The sequence below is a fragment of the Castanea sativa genome, chromosome 1 (genome assembly GCF_040712315.1).
Source record: "Castanea sativa cultivar Marrone di Chiusa Pesio chromosome 1, ASM4071231v1".
In the NCBI taxonomy this organism is placed as follows: domain Eukaryota; kingdom Viridiplantae; phylum Streptophyta; class Magnoliopsida; order Fagales; family Fagaceae; genus Castanea; species Castanea sativa.
In genome coordinates, this window is record NC_134013.1 from 12,743,014 (window position 1) to 12,755,192 (window position 12,179).

The 12,179-nt window shown below is 35.0% G+C and overlaps 1 protein-coding gene across 1 annotated transcript; it reads right to left on the reverse strand.

The window, feature by feature from the left end:
- Positions 1-2,464: 2,464 nt before the first annotated feature.
- On the reverse strand, positions 2,465-11,158 carry LOC142613000 (la-related protein 1C-like). The gene is made up of 6 exons (XM_075785183.1): positions 10,488-11,158; positions 9,468-10,068; positions 9,218-9,353; positions 8,984-9,074; positions 3,850-3,921; positions 2,465-3,602 (listed from the first exon to the last, which is right to left on the reverse strand). Exons 1-6 carry the CDS (start codon positions 10,971-10,973, stop codon positions 3,315-3,317), a joined length of 1,674 nt encoding a protein of 557 aa, XP_075641298.1. The 5' UTR covers positions 10,974-11,158; the 3' UTR covers positions 2,465-3,314.
- Between the last annotated feature and the right edge of the window lie 1,021 nt (positions 11,159-12,179).

Here is a 12,179-nt window from a genome sequence, read left to right on the forward strand (position 1 = left end):
TGAAATTTGAAATCTAGAACGAACGTACCCATCACTTTCGAAAGAATTTTGAGAATACAGATTTTGATCCCAATAAGAGCATTCACAATCAGTTATGGCAAAATTCTCTATTTTAGACCACCAAAAACTCACATTTTCTACTTTACATAATCACTTGTACAACACATATTATATCTCATTTTTCAATTATTATTTATTATTATTTTTTTGGGTTCTGTTACTTTGTTGGGTGAAAAAAATTATATAAAAATGTTGCTTTGTAAAAATTGTGAGGATAACTGAGAACACTATTTATACCCACTTTTTATTTATTTATTGGAGCTTGATTCAGCTGGCTTGATTTCTCCTTTTGATTACAAAAACCGACTTTTCTCTCTCTTACATATTTTGCTTGTTTTTGTTTACCCGAGATTGCCTACATGGCTACATATACCAAAATTGCTACCAACGACTAAGGTTTCTTCTTTTATTTTTATTTTTTCGCTGAACACCAATAACTAGGTTTCATTTTAAAAAGCTAAGGACTTCATAACTGAATTGACATCTCTTTATATACAAATAAAAATAGTAACAGGTCGGGTTTGGGGTGAATTTCTTTATACCCAAACACGACCCCAAAACCCAAACCCACTCTGTTTACTAAACGAATTTATTTTTTAACCCTCAAACCTACCCTGTCGGACCCCCGCGGGCCCCACAATGCCACTTTAGGGCCTAATCTAAAACCCCTAATCTGTGGCCCAATTCATGACCCAATCTTTAAAAAAATAAAATAAAATAAAATCAATTTTATGTTTTCCTGATTTCTTATTCAATAATTTCATCTTTATGATTTTTCTTTTCAAAATCACAAACACAAACTCACATTTAACAAAGAAATAAATTGTAAATAATAAACATTTATTAATGAAATTAAAAATAAAAATAAAAGTAAAACCTTGAGATTCATAGTTTTGAGAAAGGAAATGAACCAAAAAAAAAAAAATTGAGAACTATCGACCTAAGCTCTTCCTCCCTAATCTCTATCTCTTTCTCCTACTCAGCCTCTCCCTATCTCAAACCACCAAGTCTCTATCTTTGATCACTATTGCCACCATTAGTGGCAATTTCAGCCATCAATCCCACCTCTAGGCCAAAGCTCAGGCTTGATCTTAACACGACCAAGAGCTCCTCCAATCATCACCAAAAGGTCTCTCTACCTGTCTCGGTCTAAACCTCGCACATCTCTCTCCAATCTAACCTCTGTGTTTCTCCGTAACAAACAACCACCACCTTGTGATGAGAGTGAGGATAAGGGCGGGTTAGCGAGCAAATGAGAGTGAAGGTGACTAGGTAAGGGGCAGCTTATAGAAAAGAATTGAGAGAAAATGAGAGCGAGAGTGAGGGTGAGGTGAAGGGCAGCTGAATGGGTTGAAAGAGAATGGATAAAGTTAGGATTATGTTTTTGTTATAATTTTACTTTTAGTCTATATGGGTCGGGTACTCGGGGTCCAGGTTCGAGGGGAGTATTACTAATATCCGCATCCAACCCGAACCAAACCCATTTTGAGTTGGATGATTAAAACTCAAACCTAACCTGTTTCGCAGGTTGGGTCAAGGTGATTTTGCCATTCCTACGCCAAAATTCTTGAAAATTTAAAAGGGAAAAATATTCGAGTTGAAAGTTAATAGTATATTGTAATTATCTCTAACAAATAGTACATTCATGAAAATAGAAGCACTTAGCTTATTCATAGCTGATTGCCTTCCATTACGAGAAGCCTGAACAGAAAGTACATTCATGGTCCAAGTGTCATGAAAGAGAAGCCCTTTTCCTTGCTTATTTTTTGTTGTGCCCGCCTTCCATTATTTAAAAAATCCAACAGTCACAGAATGCTTAATTTTGCATTTTCTGTTGACCGAAAAAAAAAAAAAAAAAAATTTATGTTGACTAGTGTCCAGTAATTTTAGTTGCACCAAGCACTAAAAAATACAAAAAGTTTCCATAAGAAACATAAGAAAATTCAATGCTGAGAAGGAAAATTCTTAGATATTTTCGAAATATAATGAAATAATGCTCCCTCCTCTCACATTTATAATGAACCCCACAATAAATTTAATAAATAGACCCCACTGAATGTAAAAAAAGAGAACATCATTCACCATGCTCTAGGAGTACCTAAAAATTATTTTGTTGAGACCCCGTGATACATGAGGTTACTAAAGCCCATCACAACTTCATAAAAAATACATTTAAGTCCAAAACTTGTGAATTAGCTCTATACATCTCGAATGAGACATTCTTGCAGAGAAAATTGTAATTTGTTCAAAACCCACTGAAAGGGTGTAACTTACCAATAAAAAAAATTAATGCTCAAACTTGAATAAAATACTCAAAAGACCAGAGAACAAAACTAGGCATAAGCATTATCACCTGCAAATACTTGATACGCTTTGTATACCAGAGAAGAAAAACGTGATAAGCTTTGACAAATAATCATATAGCAACCATGGAACATAGGGCATGATACATCTAAGTACTAATAAATACACTAAACAAACACGAATATTGCAGCCTGAAACAAAAATCCAAGACCACTGACAATCACAACTAAAGCAAAAAAAATGATCAAAGCTTCCATGACAAATTTCAGCCTAAATGAAAAGCTTTGCAAAATTCCTAAAAAAAAAAAAAAGTTACATTAAAAAGGTAACAAAATGTAATTATGTATATGACAAGAAATAATAAATTTAAATAAAAAAGGAAAAAAGAAGAAAAAAAAGGGTCGAAGTCTGGGAAAATACAGATAGGAGAAATTCAAGCAAGGTCCCACGACCTTGTTTCTGGCAACCAAAGTATGCACTGCAATTCAAATCCCCCCTTCCTCTGTTTCACTAGACAGTTGTTTTGATTGAATCCAGGACACGTTCATGGGGAAACATCTTAAATTTAGATCTCCAGAATGTCTTACCCACCAATGCCCCACCGGAAAGCACCAGAAATTTTGAAAGACAAACATCCACACCAAAACCAAGCTATACAACCCAGCAACCTCATCATTCTGCCCGAACCAATAATCTAAGTACTCTCTGTCTCACTCTCTTCTCATTCTTTATCTTTAGACAATAATTTATAGATAAATCTTATTCTGTATTCCTCTACTATCCTCATCAAAATACTGCCAAAACCAGTCCAAGTGACTGAGTAACAAAAGAAAAGATCCCACAACTTCATTAAAACCCTCACTCCCAATTTCCTCCCAAAACCCTCCAAAAATAGAAGCACACTACTCTGACAAGATTTTTCTTGAATTTTTTTGGGGGACATATATTGATCAGTTCCTGCTTGAGTCGGTGTTTTGAGTATCCTCCCCATTGGGGAGTTGTGAGTGGCCAATAGACTCTGTTATACAACTTCCTGCAACAGCCTCAGAGTTAGGGTCTGCTTTACCTGTCACACTACTTTGGTTTGTATCCACTTCCTCCACTGTGATCTTCTGCAAAGAAGTTGTCAGCGTATCATAACTTGATTTATTAGGAGATACTGAGCCTGAGTCAGAGGGAATCCGAGAAGAAGCTGGTATCCATTTTTTCCACTCATTGCGCCTCCTCACCTTGTCATCCTACAGCAATTTCAATAAAGAGACAGAGCAGCTATTCAAAACGACTGTAATTCAGCAAATTGTTGCTTTTTGTTTGCCAAGATGGTACAGTGTCTCTGTTGCATTGGTCCATATTCCAATAGATGAATTCTAGTTTTTAATTGAGTCAAAAACATTACTCCAACATGATGTTACAGAATGTAGAAATCCAATATAACAAATGGCAGAAGATGCAGTAAAAAGAAGTTAAAATGATAAGGAAATCTACCTGTACTTCCACAATGGTCGAAGATCTCAAGGAATCCAATATTAACTGGACATTAGTTGTCAAATTCCTTACCTGCATAAAGCCCAAAAAAACAAATTGTATCAATGCAAGGACAACTGAAACTGGGAAAAGAAATGGAAAGCCAAAGTTGGGAAATCTTTTTCTTTTCTTTTCTTTTTTTTTTTGGGGGGGGGGGGGGGGGGGGGGGGGGTCCCAAAAACGGCAAGACTATCCATCTTTGAGACCGTGGGCCTCAACATTAACTTCAATCAGAACCTTTTATTTCTGGCATAACAGCGGTGGACGGTGGCAAAATATTACAGTCCCCTAACATAAAGGGGGGGGGGGGGGGTCGGGATGGGAGGCCCGCATGAAAACTAAAAGGAAAGCACGACATTTCCTTCTATCTGATACAAAATCAGATCGTCCACTGGAAACTACATGGCCATTACCTAAAATAGGTCCTACCAAAAAGGGTCTTGAAAGATATCTAACTATGGCTGACTCCTTACTATCATCAATAAGATTTAAAATTTATAAATTATTTGCAGTCAGGTCTAGCTTGAAACTTCTAATCCCTTCATAGAGGATATCACGTTAGGCCACATGAAAAATGTCAAATGTAAAGGCAACTGATACTGGAAAAAATAATGTAAAGCCGAAGCTGGGAAATAAGTTGGATTCAAATGTAAAACAGGAAGCATGGGAGAAATGAAACAATTTAGACTGAGAGGGCTGCATGAAAAGTAAAAGGAGAGCAAAAGTAAAAATTAAGGACATTTCCTTATATCTGATATATGCTCAGATCGTACACTGGAAACTACATGGCCATTAGCAAAAATTGGTTCTGCCAAAAAAGGGACTTGGAAGATATCTAACCATGGCCCTGACTCCTTACTGTCATCAATTAGATTTAAATTAAAAAATTATTCAATTACATCTAGTTTAAAACCTCTAATCCCCTAAGTAGAGGATATCATGTTAGGCTGCATGAAAAATTTGTCAACAAGTGCAGGACACCATTACATAACCCTGCACAAGTTTATACACCACATTTTCAAGATGCCTGTGCAAATCTTCAACTTAGATCATTCAGACCAATACTAGAGTGTTCACAGAAACTAATATTGTGTCTGTCATTTGGAAACCACCATCAAAGGGTTCAACTATAGGGATTGTCTAAGATCATCATCACATAAAAATTATCCTTGACAATATTGCCATCAAATCTACACATATGAAGCAAAGCCACTGTAATTAATACAAAAACAAATTACAAGACAAATGGAGACATGACACGATTAAAAAAAAAAAAAAAAAAGAGAGAGAGAACAAGAGATTATATCATGTAACTTGCCGCCACCTCAGACAATTTTAAATAACTTTCGTACCCAGGAAGTGGTGTCAAGTCAAGAGTTCAAACTGTCAAATGAATTGTGAAAGAATTGTGGCCTGGTGGGAGGACTTTTGCTAACAAAGCTACTTTCTCTCATAATGGGTATAGCAAAATGTGCTACATATAAATGTAAAAATTGTCTCGCATGTTGAAACAAGCAATGATAAGAAAAATGTCAAATTCATACAGTTTTAGCAGATTCAACTATAATGTAAATTACACAAATTATCTCAAAATTCTTGTTCAAGACATACTTTTTCAAACAGAAATGAAAACACACGTTGATCAAGAGATACAGGGGAAAACTAGTTTGCACAACACAAAGTTCCAACCTGTAATTTTATTTACAGGAAAGAAAACTATCAGGCAAAACCTAAATTTTCAAACTAAAAAAATTCACTGCAAGACAACCTTCCCCCCCGCCCCCCCAAAAAAAAAAAAAGACACCCAATTAAAAAATTACCCAAATTAGGTGTGTACCAAGAATTACACCAATTTACACTCTTCAGATCCTGAACTAGAGGTTTTTCCGTATGTGTCCAAAGCACAACATGGTCATACATTAACAAAATGGATGTATAACCAAGGGAAATCTCTAGAGCAAAAAAAGAAAGAAAAAAGAACAGTGATCCATGAGCAGAAAATATTAAAAATAAAAATGTCATGATTTACTATTTGCACCAGTATTAAAACTTTAATAATGAAGGGTGCAAAAGGGCTAGGATTTAATTTTAATTAGGATTTCTAGGGCATAAAAGTGGGTTTTGGGTTGTATGCATATCATTAACATTCAAACTGTGAAATTTTATTCAGAATGAAGGTTATTTTTATTGTTTTCCCTAGCTGTCTAGCATGAGAGACCAGTCCTTTTTCTGTGTTTTAATTTCTATTACTTCCTCCTTGATTTTAATAGATTAAAATATTGGGTCCCTAAAGTTTTCATGAATTTCACTTTTCGTCCCTAAATTTTTTTTTTTTTTTTGATAGGTACTTTTCGTCCCTAGACTTTAAAAAGTTTTGTCCCTAAATTTGTTAAAGAGTTTTTTTTTTTAAGGGACAAAAAAAGAACTTTCTTCAATAGTTTAGGAAACGAAGTTTTTGAATTGAAGATTGGTATTTACAATAGTTTAGAGATGAAAAAGGAAAAACAAATTTTTTAAAGTTCAGTGATGAAAAGAGAAATTCTTGTAAAATTTAGGGATGAAAGCAATATTTTAGCCATTTTAATATCTCCGGTGCCGATCAAATTTTTTTCAGTCAGCATCAAAGAGGCTGGGGGAGCATTGATGGGTTTAAACTACAGATGCTAAAAAATTAATTACTAACCATTATGATCAAAAAGTATAAACATGTTCTGTGGTTACAGACATAGCAAAATCATAATTGCGACGTCAGTAACATAAGAATAACTAAATCCAAAAACATTAAGCTCCATTTGTTTCGGCGATAATGTTTTCTAGAACATGAGTCATTTTCCAAAAAATATTTTCTATAAAACTATCTCATTTTTCTATGTTTGGTAATAACATTAAATGAGTTAAAAAAAAATTTTAAAAAAAAAACAATCTCTTAACTTTCTTTATTTAGCCTGCTGTGAGATATAGTTGTTTTCCAAAAAAATTTAGTGGAAACAATCTCTAAATATAAACCATATCTTTTCTATTGATCAAAGACAGTTTTCCTTTAACTCATTTTTTTTTATGCTACCAAACATTCAAAAACACTAAAAACTATCGCTCTATTTGTTTCAGTATTAATACTTTCTAGAAAATAGTTCATTTTCTAGAAATCAATTTTTGGAAAACTACCTCATTTTCCGGGGTTTGTAATAACCTTGAAAATGAGCTTGAAAACATTTTCTAGTGTTTGGTATGCACAAACTTTTATAACATTTCTTGTATAATTTAAAACATGTATGTATAGCAACATGTGTATTGTGTATACCCACCTAATGTAATCAATATAAATAAATAACCAAGAATGAATTTGGCTTCAAACTCAATCAAAACTAGTTGTCCAGCTTTTATGATCTCAAACACTAATCTGGCTCGTTCATCTTGCTCACACATGAACAGGAATGTAAATAATATTTATATATATATATATATATATATCAACCATACTTCTCATAATTCAAAATAACCATGAACTCCATTTTAAATAGTTCAAAATGCCACATAGGCCAAATAGTTTAACCGGCAAAATAATCTAGTACAAATAGTTTGATAAATATCAAAATGCCAAATTGTTATAGAATTGTTAACCAATTTGTGAGGGGGGAAAAATAAAAACCTTATCAAAGTATGGTGTTACAGAGGGAAGAAACCAGAGGGGGGGTGACAGTGAGTCACTGAGGGTGTGAGAAGAGAGAAAAAACAAAGGGAAGAGAAAAAGTGAGAGAGCTTGCTATGAGAAAGACTAAAGGCGCGAAAGAAAATTTTTTTCCTGAACCAGAAGAAGATGGTATTATTAAGAGTTATGTGCCGCCTAAGAGAGAGATTGTTTTCCAAAAAAAAAAAAGCATTATTTTATTAGGGTTTTCCATTGACTAAAGATAGTTTTAAAGGCGCGAAAGAAAATTTCCTGGACTAGAGAAGATAATATTCATAAGAGTTATGTGCCTCCTAAGAGAGAGATTGTTTTCCAAAAAAAAAAAAGCTTTATTTTATTAGAGTTTTCCGTTGACTAACAATAGTTTTCCGTTGACCTATTTTTTTTTATGTTACCAAACATTGGAAAATATGAAAAACTATCTTTATAAAAGGTTTTCTAGTGAAACAAACAGAGCGTTTCTTTACACAAGATTTTCCATAAAAAAAATGGTGTAATAGAAGTCTTGTCAACTCATCTCACTCTCTCTCCACATCAAAAGCAGCATTTGCAATAAGCTTGTAACCAGATTAGAGCAACATCATTAAGGGCAAATTGTTGAGCCACTGAAGAATTTTAAAATTTAATAAAAGCAAAAAAATTAGTTTTCCTTCTTAGGAAAACCAAACCCTTTACATCTTTTTATATAAATACCATTATTAATACCAATTTATTTCCCGCGTCACAATTACCTTTTGTAGATTTTTTTTTTTTTTTCGGGAAAAGTTACCTTTTATAGCTTTCTCAAACTTTCTCAATTTCATTAGTTTATAATAATTTAAGAGCTCTTATACTCACTATGTAAAGCGCAATTCAATGGCTCAAAAAATACCTGATAACAAGATTGGATCTTAACATAAAGCATAACGATTGTTGAAACAAGCAGATTTCAGCAAATGAAAAGGAGACAAATTCTCCATACCAACATTGGGTTCTTTGCATCTTGACCGGAGAGAGCATTACTCTTTAAGGGTCCTGACATGTTACTAAATATATCAAGTAAAGGCTCTTCTTTAGTTTAATGGATTAAGCCAATCTCTGCAACTACCAAATATAATCAATTACTCAGACCAGGTCTCCTACAGTGAACTATCATGGTATTCTTTGTATGTTTCTTGTAACTAAAACATAAAAGAGACATAAAAAAGAACTGATGCATTAGCTTCAAAAACACCTTTTAAATTCCAAAAATTTAGAAACAGTTATATACCTTTGATAGTTAACATGCTCAACTACCACCAAAATTGATAATTAATCAGAATAAAGTCAATATCCTTAAGAGATGTGGCACACAAAAATGATCAGCACAAACACAAGAACAAGACAGTCATAAAGATCTTGGAATTGCTCAACCATAAGACAACTTACTCGAGGAAAGCTCGCTATTAAAGCAATTGGTACCCAGCCCTGATCATCCATGTTTGACCTCAAATAGTCATCTTTTACCAAATTAGCATCACTGTAATGAACAAACCACGCAGGTACATTAAAAAATTTCAAAAGAAACTAAAGAAGCGAAGTAAAAGTACATAGATAAGGTAAACTAATCATCAATAGAAAAAGGCTGACAGTGTCTATCTGGTTAACTAGATTCATAAGTACCTGAAATAATAATCTATCTGCTTGAGCAGCAAAACAGGCAGAGGTTCTGCAACAGGGATATAAAATGGTGGTGGATGAGGAATTATTGGTCTATGGCTGTAGGGTTCCACTGGCAGTGGAGGTATATAGTAGAACTCTGAAAAAGAGTGGAGATGTTAGTTGCATATTTGCATAATAATAAAAACAGATTTATCAAACAAAAATAAACTCCTAGCATGAAGGTTTTAGCAACAAAAGAAAGTAAACTCACCAGTATAACCCATGGGGTTGACAAAGGGTCTCATTGGGGGAGGTGTAACATATGCTGTTGTGTTAGGAGGTGTTGGCCTAACAAAGGGCCTTAAAGGAGCTCTCTGTGGCTGCAAGTGAGCATCTCTGGTATTCAAATAATTCCCACGCTCCTGATCCCGCCTACCTCCATGATTGTTATGGTAGGAGCCATCCCCGCGTTGGTGATTCCCAAAGTTTCCCCTACGGGAGGGATTCCGATGATCATTCACGGAATGCGATGGAGACACATATCCTCCAGCTGGTCTGTTCTCCCAATTACTACCCCTATAAGGAAACTCCCTATGAGAAGGATCAGGCACTGCTTGCACCATATTAGGATAGCCATTCTGAGGTAAAGGATATACAGGAAATGGTGGTGGCGGTGGTGGTGGCGGAGGATGAGGATGAGTAAAGCCACTCTGTGAAGGCCCACTCCTGTTGTTGCCACCACCACCACCACCACCTCGCTTCATAGATCTTTGTCGAGGCAATGGATGGTTTGCGTTAGAATTAGAATTCCCAGCAGCATTAGTAGTGGTAGTAATAACTTGTTTCTTCGGCGACTGTGGAACCACAGGTCCCTAGTTCAAAACAACAAAATGTCATCCTCGGAAATGTAAAATGACTGTTTAACTAAACCTCAATCTTTAAAATTTACACTCTTTCTATAGCAACAATATCAAGTTGCAAAGTAAAATTCTAATTCTGAAAATCTAGTACATATACATTTACCTTGTCTAATTCCTTATTAGCCTAAAACGTCCCCAACAATTATTTTCCTTAATTAGGTAAACTTTTTATTACTGAAAACCCAAAATAGGAAAAAAAAAAAATATTTACGCATAATATTCAATATTCCGCTACCTTTCCTTTTCCTTAGGTTTCTGGGGAACCAAACATCAAAAAAATTAAACATAATAATATTCAAGATTCTTTCTTTTTTTCTTTTTCTTTTTTTCTCAGTTTTCTCTGGAGCCAAACATTGATTGGAAATCCAAACCTGAGAAGTGGAGAGTGGTGAATCGGAGAGAGTCTTCGAAGTCGAATCGGCAGACGATTTAGGCGAAGCCTTAGTGGACTCAGACAGAGCGGGCCAAGATAACGCGCCCATTACAGGACTGACCTCAACGACGCCGCCGTTTGAGGGCGCGTTTGAGGGTTTGTTCCAAGCGAGCTTCTTTGGGCGAGCCGCATTGCCGTCATTACCACCATCGGAGCCCTCGCCGGCATCCGGTGGTGGTGACGGTGAAGCCATCTTCGGAGGAGAGGAATCGGAGAACGGAGCCGCTAGTTCCGGTTGAGAAACCGAAAGCTGAGTTTGATGTTGATGATGATGATGATGACCAGCCGATATTGATTCCGATTCGCCTCGTACAACTTGTGCCCACGCCGACGATAGATTTTTTCGCCGGAACTGTGGACTGTTAATGCTTTCACCGCCGCCGGGAATTTGAGGACTCGACGGAGAATCGGCGGTGGTAGCCATTAGGGTTTCAAAGTTAAAAATACAACAAAATTGCAAAGAAGAGATTGATTTAGTATATAACAAGAAAAAAAAAAATAGTTTAACAAAAAAAACAATTAACTGATTAATTAACTAGTTAATCAAATTAGAGAGAGAGAGAGAGAGAGAGAGAGAACTAGGGCACTTGTAATATAAGAATGCACAATATTTGATAGACTTATGACGGATCTTTGCACGTGATATGCACGAGCTTCAGCCGTCTAAACAAAAAAGAAAAGGCAGCGATCTCTCTCTGTTTTTTCTCTCTCTCTCTCTCTTTCTCTTTCTCCTTGTCTCTGTGGGGTGTGTGTTTGCTCTCTCTTAGTTTTGGGAAGCAGGCAGGTTTTTGTTGTTCAATTTACGAAAAGGGGCTATAGGTTTTGGTTTTTCACACTGTAATGGGCCACCTTATTTATATATACCACACCACATTGGTTCCAAGGGCTTTGTACGAACGACAATTACAATATCACCCTTTTCTTTTTACGCGTTTAGGAATTTGCTTCTGTTTTCTTTTCTAATTTTGAAAATAGAAAAAATAAGAGTCACTCTAATATCTCTAACTCTTTATGTAGTTCCAATACTTCAAGTTCTTTCCTTCTTAGCAATGTGAAATGACATCTACGAAGATTTAGACACCTAATGTTAAATTTTTTAATAATTAATCTTAACAAAGTAAATAATTTATGTTTATAAAAGGTGAGAATTGATTGGCAAAATAGGGTTACACCGGAGTCTATCTGTGTATTTTCTGCAAAAACTATGTTGAAGACAGGAATTACTTATTGTTTGAGTACTCATTTGTTTTTAGCAATGTGAAATAACATTTGTAAAGATTTAAGAGACCAAATGATTTTTTTTTTTACTAATGAATCTCCACAAAGTAATAATTTATGTTATAAAAGATGAGTATTGATCAGCTAAGTAGGGTTACTCTGGAGTTTGTATGTGTGTTTTCTGCATAAACTATCTTGAAGATATGAATCACTTATTGTTTGAGTACACATTTGGTAAAAGAATTTGGGGTAGTGTTATGAACTTCTACCTTATATTAGATTCTAAAATTGAATGGGATGACCTGGTAGCACAAGAACTTGCTCACGTAAAAGACAAAAGATTGACCGTCTCTGTTTTTAAATTGGCTTGGTGGTTTTTGCTCACTTAAAAGCAAAATTTATTTCCTTCTTG

Coding starts and splice junctions, on each gene's coding strand:
- LOC142613000 (XM_075785183.1), bottom strand. CDS start 10,973: ATGGCTACCACCGCCGATTCTCCGTCGAGTCCTCAAATTCCCGGCGGC. Junction 10,069..10,487: donor CACCACTCTCCACTTCTCAG/GTTTGGATTTCC, acceptor GTTTTGAACTAG/GGACCTGTGGTTCCACAGTC. Junction 3,603..3,849: donor CGACCATTGTGGAAGTACAG/GTAGATTTCCTT, acceptor AAATTGCTGTAG/GATGACAAGGTGAGGAGGCG.